The 17,531-nt window shown below is 31.5% G+C and overlaps 1 protein-coding gene across 1 annotated transcript; it reads right to left on the reverse strand.

Moving 5' to 3' along the window:
- Positions 1-6,003: 6,003 nt before the first annotated feature.
- On the reverse strand, positions 6,004-7,965 carry LOC145578785 (ethylene-responsive transcription factor CRF2-like). The gene has a single exon (XM_081636090.1). The coding sequence runs from the start codon at positions 7,375-7,377 to the stop codon at positions 6,298-6,300; it is 1,080 nt and encodes a 359-aa protein (XP_081492216.1). The 5' UTR covers positions 7,378-7,965; the 3' UTR covers positions 6,004-6,297.
- Positions 7,966-17,531: the final 9,566 nt, after the last annotated feature.

The raw sequence follows: 17,531 nt of genomic DNA on the forward strand, positions 1-17,531 counted from the left end.
TGAATTAGATTATTTTGAAATGTCTTTCCAAATTTTGGTTATTACTATTTTCATAATTTTCATGAAATCTCAAATGCGATATATTTTAAATTAAAATGACAGATAGAGTACAAAGATTGTATAAGTACAATTTTTTATGCTCTATTCCATACTAATCAAAAATATATCCCAAACAATACTAGACAAGCTTGCACTTAGCTGGCTTGAATGAAGTCATGAAATAGATACGTTAGGCTTGCATGTACTCTAACAAAAATAGAAAAATATTTGACTACTACCTACCCTTTGAATATTTCTAACTTTTAAACAATTTTGGAATTTGAAACTAATTAAAAAGCTTATAAAAGTTAAGGAAGCAAGCTCAAGATTATTTAGGATATCAAGAGAGAAAATGACGTGAGAAGTTTGTCAAGAAGCAAACAGGTGGTGGCTTGGGTGGAGCTCTATATTGTGGGCTGTATGTACTCCAGACTCATACGAAGAGGGTGGTGTTTGCTGTTGCAGAACCATTTTGCAGGCCTTTGCTGCTGCATGTGTTCTGCAGGGGGGGCCTTATCTAGTTATCTGTAGAGTCATCACACATTACTAGTGGTCCTACTTCTCGTCTTCCTCTTCTCTTTCCATATGTTTACTCGAGTATAAGACGGGTTTACAATAATTTATTGTATGTATACGTGTAGCATATACATGTCTATCTGATTAAAAAAATGTATAAGTATAAAGATTTTACATAGTATTAACTTAATCAACTAAGCAGCTAATTTAATTAGTTGAAACTATCAAGAATATTGTTATTGAAATCTTCTTATAATTTAACAAGGGTGAAATGTTCTTGATGTGTTTAGTAGTTATTGAAATCTTCTTATAATTTATAAATTATACTATAAAGATTTTACTCAAGTACAAGGTATATGCTTTACATAAGAGACATAAAAAGTTATATTGTACAGTGAGTACATTATAATAATAGAAGTATTGTTTAAAAAATAACGAAAAAAAGTTGTTGAATTGTATATAAAGCTATCATTTTCATTAATTTTACATGTAATTAGCATGAAAATATCCTCTCCTATTAGAGTCCAATATTTAGGTTAACTATATTATTAAGATTAGTATATTTTAACATGATATGGGTTATTTATGGGTCATAGGGTGCCCTTATCAGAATCACAATATAAGGATCTTAAAGAAAAGGACTTCAAATACAACCTCAACCAAGCTTGAGAGATGGTTCCCACCACCCCTAACAAAATGGCCTCTCGCTGGTAGATAGGGATACATACATTTGCTAATTTGCATGACTACAACATAGAGTGCTTTAGTTTTTAGTTGATGCCAAATCCAGCTCATGCACAAACTCTTGCTTTGCTATTCAATGGTCCTTACTAATACTCAACTTAAAGAGCGCCCTTTTGAATGAACGGAGCATAACTATTTGAACAACACTTCTTATACAAGTGGCCTTGTTGATAATTACCTTTTTACCTTTTTTTGTCAAGTAATTTACCTTTGAAAAATTTAGAAAACGACTACTCTAATATCTGTAGTTTATAAGGCATATTGTTTAGTAGGATAATTTGTCAATTACTACCGCAAGTTAATACCATTTTGTAAATTACTACCGCAAATTAAAAAAGTTGTGAATTACTACCGCAAAATTTTTTAAGATGTTGCGATTACTACCAAACCCCCATTAAACCCAACTATGACGTCATTATATCTCTTTAACCCGTGTTTGACCATTGTTAAGGGTTTTAACCAGCCCCCAAAAAAAGAAAATGGTTCAGGGATATAATGACGTCATGGTTAAGGGCTTTAACCATGGGTTAAAGTGATATAATCACGTCATAGTTGGGTTTAATGGGGGTTTGGTAGTAATCGCAACATCTTAAAATTTTTTGCGGTAGTAATTCACAACTTTTTAAATTTGCGGTAGTAATTTACAAAGTAGTATTAACTTGCGGTAGTAATTGACAAATTTTCCTGTTTAGTATAATTAACACTGTCATTGACGGCTTGTGCTATATTTACCTTTTGAGCGGATATGGGTTTGGAATTGGTCTAGTTTTGTAATGTTAGATACTTTAATTCAATGTTGTGATCAGAACTAATAGTGAGATTAGCATTAGATTTAGCATTGAATACACTCACAATCGAGCTTATATTATCTCATTCCCTTCCTAAAGAAAATTAAATTGGGTAATTATATGTAGTCTATTAATCATGAATCATTTGATTATATGGTTATTCATTTTGACAAACCTAAATCATGCCATTAACTCACTGAGAGATCCAAGAGACAAAAGAGGGGTTAATCAGATCAAAATCATAGAAAAATAAAAACATAGGAAAGGACATAGTTAGTCAGCGGAGAAGGCTGATTGCCTTACACCTTTGCAGTCATACAAGTTACAATACATGAATACATACATGTCAAAATAAAATTAATGTGGTACCAATGCTATTGTGTTATTAAGAATATCAGATAAATTCTTTGGTATTTTGTGTACCCAATTTGATGATTTTTGGTGGTTTTTTAACATGTAAATTCTCCCAATTTGTTTAAAATTTGCACAAATTTGTGGTGGTTTTATATGCTACGTATGTCATATAATCTTTTACAAAACTTGGGATAAGTGAACCAGATTCTAGTGTGACCATTTCATATCAAAATGCATACATATATATCCGTGACTTGCTTCCCTTAAACAGCTAAAATTGATAACGACTTTTCAATAAAATTGTATACAATATACTTTTCTAAAATATCTTTCCTTTCCTTTTTAAGAAGATACTTCAATTGTTGTCATCCTATAAGACAGGATTTTGTGGGATTTTCGGAACAACTAGATTATATTTGGGATGGCCACATTGGATTTTGTTTAATTATTTGATTTTGTTGGGTATGATTTGACTAAGAAACTTATGTTTTTCGGATTCTGACTGAAAAATTAGTTTATTTAAGAATCGTTCTTCTATTGAGTTTATTTTCAGTTCAGTTTAGCTCCAATCAGAACAGACCCTAATATAAAATGGGTCTGGGCTACCCAAAACAAGGAGGACGAGGAGAGTTTGGTCCACAAACAAGGCTTATAAGATTCCATATTAAAACTAATTGACAATAGTAGGATTTACTCTTCTACCTTATAAAGTAGAACCACCTTCCCTCTTTATCAATGTGAGACACTCACAAGTGGGCTACAATGGGTTTCATCATATTTACACATTTGTTGTTGTTTTACGAGTGTGTTATCTGACATTGAAGAAAAAGAGGGATGATGACTATCGATGTAAAAATTAATTCCAAAGGGTTTTATACTTGTATTTGTTTTAGTTTCATTTGGTGCTAGCAATTATTAAAGCGAACTGAATATTTGATAATTTTCAACAAAGCTCATTACTTGCCACTTGTTAAAAGTTATACTTGTATTATACAAGTATGTATAATATTATAAGATTTAACCCTATAGAAAATTCACTTCATGATGCTAATTTAAGGATAAGTGCTACTTTCATCTTATAGATTTTACATTTGTTAGTAAGATTATATGTTTCTGCAAATCTAATACATCTGTGTATTAGCTAATACAAAGTACAAATTTCAATTTGGTTTACATAAAAGAGTTATCTAAAAAAAAAAATTGTAGGAAGTTGTACTACCAAAAATGTAGGAATTCAGTTTTTCAAAAAAGATATCCTACTCATTTATATTGTAAAAAAATGAAGTAAAAAAACCAGAAGAAGAAGAAAGAGCCCATGCCCCAATTCCCAGTAATTAAAAAGGAAGTTTGGCCCAAATAAAATCTCACTAAACAAATTTGGCAAATCACAAGTTGGGGGAAGCACTTAGTTAAGTGGGCCCATAAGATGGGACCTCTTTGTAGCCTGATAAAAACAGCCCCCCATATCTGAGTATCTCACCTGACCCCTTAATAATATTAAAATAATAAATTAATATTTTTTTTATTTTTTGTTTTTGTATAATTTTCTGCTCTTCTTTTTAACAGTTTTCTGTACTACATTGTCTTGAGTAATGCTAAAGCATTAAAGCATTTTCTTGGCCTCCAATCTCCAGGCTTTTTCCTCTCTATTTGAATGCTTTTTCTCACCTCCCAAATTTAGTAGGCAGCTCCAAGAGAAACTACCCCCTCATTTAGTAATCATGCTAACATCCTAACATGCGCCCTTAATTGGCCTTAATCATGTCAATTTATGTTAATTTATTTGTCGAAATGAGAACCTATTATGAACATCGTGTATTTTAATTAGTTTAGTTAGTAGAGTTTTGGGGTGATAATTGTATTTAAGACTTGAAATCATTTTATATGTTAGTTATAATCGTCATTTCTGAATCCTTCCAAATAAAGAGTGCACAGTCCGTTTGAGGAAAATGAGTTTATACATAATTAATTTTAGATTGTAGAAATATCTATCACTTAGCAAACTCATATGTATTTCAATGATGTTATTTAAATGTGTTGTCCACTCGATTATTATAAGATAAAAGGGGTATCAACTTTATAATTACAATAACAATTGTGAACATCTCAATATTGCAATTACAGAGTAAAAATCCGGAGGAAGTACATGACTCTATGGGATTTGCTTAAAATACTCCATATTATTTATTACTCGTATAGTCGTATTTAAAGGCGTGCTCTCATCAATCAACAAAAAAAAAATTAATAAACTAAAAAAAGAAAAAAGGAAGATGCAGTGGGGCTAATTCTAATTAGCAACTTGTGAGCATCACTTATCAGAATCAATTTCATGCAAATATTTAGTGGCAACATATTATTAATTCTATTAATTCCTTAGTTTGTAGTGTATTAAACCCACGTTTATAATTCAAGGGATTAAGAATTTTAAGGTGAAAGAGTTCTTTTTTGTAGATGACCCAAATTTAGCAAAGGAATTTATTCTTATAAGATAGAAATTTTATTGATGATTGATGGCCTATATAGGTTCCATTGAAAAAGCAAAGAGATGAAATATAAAGTGCTTTTGTGCTCTATAGCATAAAAGGCAAAGTTGAGACTTTTGCTAGAGGGTGCAACCTCGACAATGCACTCTAAAGGCCAAAATAAATACAAGTATGATACTTGAATTGGAATTCGACAAAAATTTATACGAGATACTTTTATACGCTGTGTGATTATATATACAATAATTTTACATCATAGATAGTGAAATAAATTTTTAAATTAAAGATTTATTTCCGGTCATAAGATTTTCTATTTTCGAATTGTTTTAGTCTGTCTCTTAACTTTAGTATGATACTCTCATGTTTGATACTTATTCTTAAATTTAAGAAGTTTATTTAACTTTATTCTGAGTTTTAAATGCGATACTTATTGAAAATCTGGGTCCCCTTATGCAATCAAATGAAACATACCTTTTTATAAACCATGTTTTCCAAGTGTAGGGAATGGAATAAGACATGGATTTGTATGGAATGATTTTTAATTATTGTTGTTTTGTCTAATTATTGTGGCGGCTTTACTTATATTAAGTGGCCTTTCCACCTCAAGACCAAGACTTAAACATCAACCTTATTAGGAGAATTTTCACCACATCTTCCATTCATTAGTAATGTACTAAGAATATCTTTAGTGAGTTGACGATTTGACAATTCTTGATAAGTCAATTATATTTTCCACAAATTATTTTCCAAATGCATTTGTATATATCAAAATTATCACTATCAACTTTGTAATGGTACTTCTTTATATGCACGCAATCTATCACTTAACTATCTTTAGGTGATGAACGACTCATAAGACAATGACATAATTGTAATTATATTGCATTGTTTCCAACTTTTAAACATTCTTTGACTCTCCTTTTTCTCCTGTTTCTTTACTAGACGGTTAAAACTTAATCAAAATTTGTATACTATGATGTACAAAGCATATCGAAATCATCATAATCATGTTAGGCAAATGAATTTGTAATTCAATTAGAATTAAAACCTTACTCGTAGATACTTCAAAAAAAAAAAAGGAGAACGAACATTTAAATATATCAAGTGGACATTAATATGATGGAGCTACATACTTACGATAAATACACTTGTTGATAGTAGATTACATACGAATATATGATACTAAACACATAATATTAACGAATTTAAACCAACAAATATAAATAAAAAAATTATACTAAATAGCTAACCCGAACTCATATTTTCACTCATCCTTTTTTTCCTCACTCATTACTGTTTACAAAACCTTCTACTCGTATTTGCCAAATTAATAGGCAAAAAAAGCTAATTAAGGCGAAAAAAAAAAGAAAAAGTTAAAGAGCAAGAAGTGAGTCGGACCCAAATATATCTCCAATATCTGGAAAATAATCATTAGTAGACCAACCCGATAACCCGAAATAATCGTGACGATCATGGGCACAGTCGAGAAACATCCCAAACTTACAATCCTCACCGAACACTTGTCCGTTATCGCGATCAAAACCCGAATGCTCAAACAAGTCGGGTACACTCGGAACCGTATTCTCAAAATCAAAGAACCCACTTGGAAACAACGAATCAACGCACGACACGTATGGTGACGAGCACGGGTTCCCCAATAACTCAACATTGTTTTGTTGTTCTTGTTGTTGTTCCTCCTCCTCTTTGACTACCACCACTACCTCCTCCTCCTTCGGGCTAACGGGTTCGGGTTCGGGTTCGGGTTGAAAACGAAGAACCGAAGTCGGAGAATAAACGGAAGGACGGTGGTGGGACCCGTCATCGTCGTCGTCAATGGAGGATGACGTGGTGGAGAGAGAAAGCTTCTTGTGAGTTTCTTTGAGTTTGTCGGAATTTGGAGTGGAGAAGTTAGTGAGCGCGTGGGGTCCACGGAGCTGAATAGCAGCGTTGTCGTAGACCATAGCAGCTTCCTCGGCGGTGTCGTAAGTGCCTAACCACAACCGTACACGTCGGAGAGGATCTCGAATCTCCGCCGCCCATTTTCCCCACGGTCTCTGCCTCACTCCCCTGAACTTCTTCCCTCCATTCGCATTCACATTTAAGGTGTTACTCTGTTTCACAGAAGAAGAGCATTTCCCTCTCTTCTTCGGCCTCCTCGAAACGACACCGTTTGCTGGCACCGCTACAGCAGCCTCTGAAGAAAAAGAGGAAGAAGAACAAGGCTCGATGTTAACCTCATTAACAAACCTCTTAATACGACGTCGTCTCGAGTCGTCGGAGTAGTCCTCGTCACTTGAAGAATCAGTCGCGTCTCCGTCGGTAACAGAGATTCTTACTATTTTTGGAAAAACAGAGTGATGGTGAAACTTGTTTCGGGGTTTTTTGTGGAGAGTTGTATGATTCTTATGTTCAGTATACTTAACAGGTTGGAGTATCTTCGGAGACGACTCCATGATATTCTATTTTTTTATCACGAACTTAAATTGATTTATTGAGCTGATTTTGCCTTTTACATTTAATAGAAAGAAGAGGGCGTGCGAGATATAGAGAAAAAAGGGAGGAAAGAAGAAGAGAATCGTTGAGAAATGGAGGAATAAAGAAGAAAAGAAATAAGAAGAGGATGATAATAATAAAGTAGTGGAAAGTAAACAACCGCTTCTATGTGAAGCTAAGGAATTCAAAATGTTATTGGAAGTGAAGAAAATCTTGAGTTTGGGTGAGTAAAACAATAAGCACGGAGCACAAAATCTCTGTGTTTCTCTCTCTAAAAATGAGAAAGGTGTTTTTTTTTTAAGAGGGAGGAGAGAGAAAAAGCTGAGAGAAAGAGGGGGTGTTTATTTCTTTTTACTGAGAAAGGATAGAAAATAAAAAAGGGAAAAAGGGGGAAAGAGAAGAAGAAGAATATTTGGTTTCCAACTACTTTGATAGCACGAGTCACTGAAATGAAATGAAGAGAAAAAGCAGTCAAGTACAGAGTAGAGGATGAAGAAGAAGAAAAAAGAGGAGAAAAAGGAGATAAGAAGAGGGTATGTGGGTAGGAGAGAGAATATAACGGAATACTGTTGTGTCACTTGTAAAATTTTGACGAACAACTTCATTTTACTGAATAGTGGTGCTGTTTTATAGGATCTTAAATTTTATTTTTTAATTTTAAATTTGGTAAGACTAAAAATGCTTTAAAATAAATGTCTCAATTTAACAAGTATATTTGTCAACACAAAATGTTAACCAACATAAACGATTACAAATAATACTGTAAACTAATACAGAGTATCATAAAACTGTACATTGAGAATTTAAGTTGATGTATCTACATATTCTTTAGGACTTATGTAATGCATACAACATTAAAGGTATGTTCTCATTGATTAAACTCAACTGAACTGAACTGAAATGAATATTTTATAAGAAAATGAAGTTAGAAACTGAACTAACTGAATTGAAAATAAACGTACGAGAATAAGCCCTAATATTAGTCAAGAGTTTAAAAAAGTGTATGAAAATAGTGTAAAGTAAGATTGATACATAGTTTTCCGTAAAAAAAAAAAGCACATTGATGCATATATAGTTGATTTTTAAGTTAAATTCATTTGTTTTTTGTTACACTTTTCAACATGCTTTTGTAATTGGTAATATTACATATTGAAACGATTTGAATAAAATCATTTATAATTACTTTGTATAATTTACAATGTATTTCGTAAATAATGAGAATTTACAATTTAACCTTAAAATCGTTAACAAAGATTAAAGAAGTACTCGTACATCTTTGGAAAACAGAGGGAGTAAAATAGCATGGGTAGGTGTGTGTGTTAGAGCAAGTTTAGCCCCAAGTCTTAATACTTGGGGTGACATCATCATTTTGAGTCTTAAGATTTATATTTAAGACTTTTCTTATTTTTCTCTTAAGACTTGGGGCTAAACTTGCTTAGTACAGCATAGTTAATAAATAGAAGTGGTAGTGACAGGGTAATGGGTTACAGAAGAGGGAGTGGGGTTGGGTGAGATTAGTGTGCTCTCTCTGCTGCTTTGCCTCCCTCACTTTTTTTAGTATTAATGAGAGAGAGCAAAGTGTCTTTCTTTCCGGTGAAGCTCCGAGATATTTTGCGAGGCGCCGCATCCGATGATGGAAGGAGAGACTGCCACGTCACAACCGTGGGTCCTATGAGACTATGTAATCCAATGGCTTCAACTACAAGGTGAATACAAGTAAATATTTTTCATTTCACTATTTTTGGGTGGTCGAATTTTCAGAGATTCTCCGGGGTACGAGCTTCGTATCTATATCACGTGACCTTTACCCAATACACCCACTTGCCCTTACTCTTTACTTACTCCCTTTCCCTTGTACTCTGTATTTTATTATTCCTCACTCCTAAATCCTTCTATTGTTTAGTAGGGCTGAGCATGGACGGGTACCCGTACCGTTAGGGCCCAAAATCCCTAAAAGTGATATTCATATCCCGAACAGATAAGTTCGGGTACCCGAACTTTGAATACCCGGATTTTTGGATCGGTTATCGGGTATCCAATAAGATATCCAATAATGATAATTAAATTTAATTATGTAGTTATTATAATATAATTTACCACTAATTAACAACAATATCATATAATTTTGACCAAATTATTAATAATATTACAAATCATTGATATTATAAAATAATTATATAGTAAAGTAAGAGTTTAGATTTTTTTAAAAAAAAAATAAATAGATTTAAGTAGGGGAAAAAGGCAAAAAAAATGCTTATCGGAGCGGATCGGGTAACCGTTCATTTTAAAATGATACCCAATAACCATACCCGATAACAAATTATTGGAACGGGTACCCGAACCGTTATGATTATCGGATCGGGTACCCTAATTTTCAGAACGGTTAACAATCGGTTTTTCGGGTAGTTTTGCTCAGCCCTATTGTTTAGGACTTGTTTTCTTTAACTTATTCTAAATACGTAGTACAGAGTATATTTTTTTTAATAAATTCAGATCAAATCAGATCTGATTAGAAAGATATAAATCAGACTAGATTAAAAAATTTTATTATCATTTACTTACATTAAAATATCATTAATTGCATATTAAATTTTTTTTTATAAAAATTACATATAAAAAAAGTTAATGATGAGAAAAATCCAACAAGATCCATTTTGATAATGTTTTTTTTATAGATTAGTATTAAAATGCAGTCAAAATTTAGTCAAATTGTTAAATCAGATTAAACCAGACCAAATCAGAAAAATTCAAATTTATAATTTACTTAAAAAAATGATGCATCTATATAAAAAAAACGGAAGAAGTACCGCTCTACTATTTGTATCAAATTAGGATTGCACAAGTTTGTTTTGACTTTTCTAAAAATTTAGTATTGAATAAATTATATTGCAACTAAATCAATCAATAACTATATACTAAAATTCCCTCCAAAAAAAAAAAAAAAAATGACACACCAGCAATGACACGTGTCATCTCTTGGTGTGTCCTTAGGTTTTTTTTTTTTTTTTTTTTTTTTTGAAATTATATTATAAAACAAATTTTTATACAAAAATAATCAATTCCCTAATGTTATAGATTACACTATAATTGCTAAAAATAAAAGGATTTGACATATTTAAACACAAATATTTATATAGCTATATAAAAAAAACTTTCTTAACATAATTTTGATTATTTTATACATCATTTTATACCTAACATATCTTTGTAGTTCTGTACTTTGATCAAATTTTTTCAACTATATTCTTAGATTTTTTTTTTTCCCTTATAAAACCAATTACAATGATAGTTTAATAATGGCTATTGAAATTACCGTGCATGACACGTGAACTAACCTAGTATTTCATATTTGTCACTTAAAAATACCTCATATATAAATATTTAAAATCAAATATATAGTTGTTAAATGTTAGTTGTTTCACTGTACGTATTGACTTAATAAAAAGGACAATTCTAAATGTTAGTTGTTTCAGAGTAATGCTCTTTCAGTTTTTTTTATAAATAATTATTATTATTATTATTATTATTATTATTATTATTATTATTATTATTATTATTATTATTATTATTATTATTATTATATCTCAAAAACATTAGTCATACAACCTACAATAAATTAGTTATTATTATTATTAGGCAAAAGCTAACGAACGCCCAGGGGCGTTGGATAAGCTAGCTAAAAGTCGAAAGATTAAATTAAAATGAGCATCAATTAAACCGATCGACTCGTGATTTTGTCATGCTTTCCCAAATTAATATCATTTTAGGCAATATTTTAAATGCTTATCCAACGCTTCGAGGGCGTTCGTTAGCAAGATCCTTATTATTATTATATGAAAATAACAAAAACTTACAAAGTCAATCAATTTTCAAGAAATTGGTGGGGAGCCAAGATACAATCTGAGCCCCCACCCCTCTAGCTATAGCAAACCCGATCCTATTGAAGATGTGAGCAGCTGCACGAGCACCAATATCCTGAATCTTAGCGAACGCCTGAACCTGCTTTAGCAACGCAATAGCATCCTTCTCTAATTCCCCCAATGAAGAAAAATACAAAGGTTGAAAACCATAATCAATAGCCTTACAACGCGATCCATACTTGTTCCGCTTCCGCTGAGCCGCCACCGACACAACACGACCAGGAACGAAGTCAGACAACCCCGATTGTGTCAAAGGTAAAGACTCCGTCAAGTCAACACATACATCAAGGCCTCTATTCTAGGAATAAAGCAACACATCTGTTGGTCGAAGAGCCCCATCAAGGCCTCTATTCTAGGATTGAAGCAAAACAAGTTATAATTATTATTATTATAAATAAAACAAGAGCTAGTTTATTAATACATCAACAAAATGTCCATAATTACATACGAGATTACGTGACGGGAAAACCTCTAGTAAGAGCATGGTTTTGCCATACACGCTCAACACCAAAAGGAACTAGCTTAATACGATGATAGACTACATAATTGCTCTCTCTCATACAAGTATCAGTTGTATCACCTAAGAGGGCTAAGACACAATCTCCAAATCAGAGAGGAAAATGGTGATCTTCGAGAGACAAGTAACAAGAACTTTAAGTACTAAGTGTGATTAGGTTTATAAAAGTAGTTGATATTTTGCTACAGTAAGTAGTCCAATAACCAATAATGCTTTAGAACATATGGATTAGCAGGGACAAAGTAAAAAATTTAGTGGCTGATTACTTGGACTCTGTCCCAAGCTAACAATACATTGCATAGAAACATTAATAACGGAACAGCCAAGAAAGTAGTATCATTAATTCATTATAATCTACACAAAACTTGATAACATTATATTTTTTGGTTTTAATAAACAGGATTAATTTGAATTAATTAATTACTTAAAATTTGACGGGAACTTGAACTGATTATTAATCAACGTACAAACTAGGGGTACGAGAATTTATTAATGACTTTCCAAATCACGAAATTTCTACCCACTTGCTAGCTTTGCTAGTACTTGTACCATGATTGTAGTAAATCAATTAACAGTAGTGGCTTCGCTTAAATGATTCATGACTAAGTCAATGAAGCATCAACTCCTAGGTCTCCTCCTCTCTTTGAGCCACAAATTACAAGAAGAGAACATATGACCACTACGACGAGAAATTTACTCCTTGATATATGCATTGGGTAAATTATCTACTATGTATCTCCGATAAAAGTCGGTGATAGTGAAATCCAACTCAACACAATGGAGTAAGGGTCTAATCACTTCAGCTTAATTTTAGTTAATTTCAATTCAGCTTATTTTAGTAAATGTAAACATGTCCTTAATATATCTCTTTATTGTCTATTAGTGGTGGATTTATTTTAGTGAGTACATGTATTGTTTGGATTTAAATTAATTATTGATAATTTTTAAGTTACAAAAACACTCCAATTTTAAGGTTGTTTTGAATGTTTTCAAACTTCTCTATAATACTTGTGTTAGATAAGAATATACCGATCATTTTAATGGTGTTTAGGGTGCGTTCTATTCACCTGATTTTTACTTATCTGAATTTATTATCTGATCTTATCTAAACTTATTAGCCATTATTAGAACTTATATTAGTTATAAATTAAACTTGGGTAGCCTTGATTAACGCTTATCACAACTTATTAGAACTTATTTTTCCTTATCTGAACTTATTAACTCTGAAATAAGTGGAAATAAGTTTAATAGGGCCTTATAGCGGCATAGAGAGTAATGATGTAAACATAATTCCATTTCAAATTAATACAATAGTTGATACCATTCACGGACACTAAATCCCTTTGTTGATTGACTACCACCTTTATCGTCTTTTCACCATCATTAATGGTTTGTGCTGTTGTTCAAGACCCCAAGTTCTGGGGACAAAATTGTCATCCCCATGACTTGTGCTTGTTATACTTTGTACTTCGTAGTTGTTTCAATAGGCAACCAAAACAATGATCATGTGAGAGATAGTTAGAAAAAATTATCAAAAAAACATTTAATCTATATGTTCTTAACTAAGTTTTAATTAGCAATAATATACTTTATAATAAGTTTAGCAAAAATAAGTTAACTTCGACAATATTAAATGGAAGAGAAAAATGCCTAGAGAGAATATAGGTATAAGTCATAATCCCATAAATATAACATCTTTAAGAGTAATTGACGAATGAATGATGGTCTTCAATAATAATAAATGTCTATACTGGAATGTTGAACGTGCCATGCACAAGTTGAGCACTTTCAGGCCACTCTGAGCTAATCACTTATCAAGCAGCTAATTTGATATTTGAAGATACTGGAAATAACACTGTAAATTAGGCTGATGATTAAACTTGATTGCATTAAGTTCTGATCAAATTAGGTTTTGTAAGCATATTAAATTATTTTCCCCTTAATTTAGGAATAGTTAATACTTGTATAATTTAAACCCATGACTAGTAGTACTCTCCAGGTGTTATCACTATTTAATTTAGCTGTTGAGGTTCGCCGCTTCAACATTGGAAGAGCTTATAAGACTGATTACAAAATGTATTATATCATTAATGGATGTTTAGTTAAATGCCTTGCTATTGTGTCCCCTTTATATTTCTCCCCTTTTCTCTTTTGGCTTTTGATTTTTAGGTTAACTAGCCTTTTGGCCCATTCGATGCACGGGTTCTTATCTAGGTTATTTCATATGTAGGTATATTTTTCAATAGTTGAAACTTTTGATATGAAATACAAAGTAATTGTTTCATTGCTAAAACCTAAAAGGAAAAAAAGAATGAGGGTGGAACTGTAGAAAAAGATAAAGGAATTTAGATACGTATATATACATGAAGATTGTAGGATATGAAATGACATATTGGTTTAAGTTATATTTTAAGTTTATTAGTTGAAAAGACAATTTTTAAATAATTAAATTCATATGTTTTTTTTATGTATATTAATTGGTTCAACTTTATTTTATTATGATGGAAATGAAACACTTCATTTTCTTAATTGAATTTGCAAGTTATAGAATGTATAAAGACTTAAACAATAAGATCAAAAGGGGTGACATGTGTCATATGTGGTTGTGAGTGACTTATGATGACATGTGTCATATGAAAAATTATGGTTTGTGTTTTTAAATACTAAGTATAGATATAGATATAGATATAGATTAGCCTAGATTGGTGGAGTTATGTCCATAAGTGTAGTATGTATTGTTTTTATTGTAGACAGTGGCAGATCTTGAATAAATTTTCCTTGGGATCAAATTAAGAGTGACGGGTTATTAATTATATTTGTCTCAAATAAAAAGGGTCCAAATTAAGAACAACAATTATAATTTTGGCTGTTGGGGGGCTTGGCCGCCCCTTGTTAGTCATAGCGAAAATCCACCTCTAATTGTAGGTATCGTATAATATAGAGTTATGTTTAGCTGTGTTTTTGAGTGTAGTGGTCACAATTGACATTAGTTATCATACTAGTTACTAGGGTTACTTGTTACATACAAAATCGACATTGAATTATATTAGGGCATAACCAATGACACATTGTGTAGACCTAAGAAAGCCTTTTCATGTATGTATTCAACTTAATATACTCTAAAATCTCATCAATCAATGTGTCGCTCCTACTACGAGTGTTGATGTATTGTGTCAATTTCACACTTGTTTCAGACAATACTCATCTCGAGCTTAGAGTAGGCAGGAGCCGGGCCACCCCATTATATGCCGAACTTCAGTCATTAGGATAGTTAAGTAAACTCTCAAATTAGTTCTACTAATGTATGCGTTTGACACAAATAGTTGTTTTCAGGCAACATTTGCAAGATTTAACTCTAATCGCTACAATATGTCAAACACAATTATTTGATTACCAAAAGTTATTGTCAAACACACCCTAATCAAATACATACCATAAAGAATTGTAGAATAATCCATAACCCTTAAACAAATACGGAGTACGTATTTGTACAAGTACATTCCATACCCTATAATACTCCATAGATTACATTAAACCCTCCAAGAGAGATTCTCCAAATCTCTATAGGTAATAAAAAATATAACTATCCTACACAACTCAAGTCACCTCTCTAGGATACTAGGATAGACATGTTACAGTGAAACAGAGCATCTAAAATAAAACCCAAATTTAGTAAAGCAAATAAACTTCACCAAAAGATTAGATTGTGTTTTTTTTTTTTGTTTTTTTTTTTTGGGCGACTTTTACGGTCCAAACACAAACACAAAGCACCCCACCTGTAATTGATTCCTTGATACTAATACAAGTATATTTTAAAAATTGGTACTAAAATAGTATTTCCACAACTTTAGCACTTTCTATAATTAACACTTTGTAGTTTGTTAGAAGGTGATAAGATAACTAAAAATGACGCCACATATAATAAGTCTCCACACTTCACTCTACATTCTCTACTTAATTCTTTAATTTCTTTTACTAATTCTTTTTGACGGGAATTCTTTTACTAATTCTTCAACATGATTTGTCATTTTATTTTCAATATCTGTAATTATATTGTAGTAGGTTGATTTTGGGTGTAAGAGATGATTAATCGGTGCCAAATTTGCGAGAATCAAAGCATTTTTAATATTCTAAATTCATCATGGAATTCAATGCATGGTTTCTTTTATGATCTCTTCTGCAAACTGAAAAGTGTATGATTCGTATGAAATAGAGACATTCATAGACACCTAGATAAATAACATAAAATATAGATTTTACCTTTACAAATTTTTGCACTGGTTTGTGAAAAATATCTTTAGATCTAATTCATGTCATCAAATTTCATAAAGGCTACACATACAATTGTTGTATGTGGTCCTACATACAACCTTACTTTGTCATGTTTTTATTGGCTATTATAAAAGGCCCATGTTCCATTATAATTCAATTTATATTTTACTCTTAATTTTCTCTCCTTTTTTATGATGTGTCAAATTTCTAATAGTGTTGTATGTAGGGAAAACATACAAATATACAATAGTTGTATGTGTATCAGCTCTCATCAAATTTGTAATCTATCTTGTTTCAGTTTTCAGTGAAATTTTATGATTTTTCACTTTTAGTTGGCTGTTTAATCATTATCGGTATTTGGATTTGAAGTACATTCCAAAACTAACCTTTTAGGACCTTTGTGATTGTGAGTTAGTGTTACACGAATTATAACTTTCTTTAATTGAATTAGGTAAAATTTAAAGCGAAGTAATCTTTTAGACAAGGTTAAACCTATATGTTGTACATATTAGCTATTAAGTACCCGAGTAACTAAAGAAGATCCATAAACATAGTATGTTTCCTATTTAAGAATGTATGAAAGAAAACCTAATAATTACATCATTATGGAAAGAACATTAGTGTTAATATTATTATTACCCGTTAAAAAAGTTCTAAATTAGAAAGGCACTAATTAAGGAAGTAAAGTTACTCCAAAGCCCAAAGTGAAGACAATGTAAAAATTCCATTGACCTACATCATAATTATTGTATTTCTATTCCTGTTTAAAGTTGTTCTAGTGGTTTATCACATTGGGTTTGATTCAATTTGTTCAACTTTAACATTTATTGAATTAATTCATGAGGAAAAAAGAGTCAATATTTAAAGTGCTTTTTCAGATGTTTCTAAAAGCACTTTTTGATTTAGCTAGATCTTTAGGTCTTTCTTCTCTTTTTAATCCCATTAAACATACAATAGAAAAATTAAACAGTATAATAAAGCGACCTAAACATGCAATGCTTTAATATAAAGCACCCTAGTTAATAAGTCTGTCTTCGAGCACACAGTTATTCAATAAAAAAAAAGCGTGTGTTAATAACTTTTCATGTGTAAATTATGAAATTAATAATATTTGATGTACAAGTTTGGTCGATTCCTGAAGTCAAAGCGGTAAGAGTAATTTAAATACTTGTGATGTAAACGTTACAGAATCAGACTTATGTCAAAAATCAGCTCATAACATTTGCCATGTGAATACCAACTACGGAGTAGCTAAAGTTTTGGGATAGTATTCAGCTCATGAGATCAAAACTCCGTTTAAATCTTACTCTTAAGGGCATAAAGGTCCCTCTAAACCTAAATACAACTATAATGCCAAATGGCCCGCGGAATTTACTACAGTGGAAACTTATCTAGCCCAAGTCCG

This window comes from Chenopodium album, chromosome 2, assembly GCF_948465745.1.
Source record: "Chenopodium album chromosome 2, dcCheAlbu1.1, whole genome shotgun sequence".
Taxonomy (NCBI): domain Eukaryota; kingdom Viridiplantae; phylum Streptophyta; class Magnoliopsida; order Caryophyllales; family Amaranthaceae; genus Chenopodium; species Chenopodium album.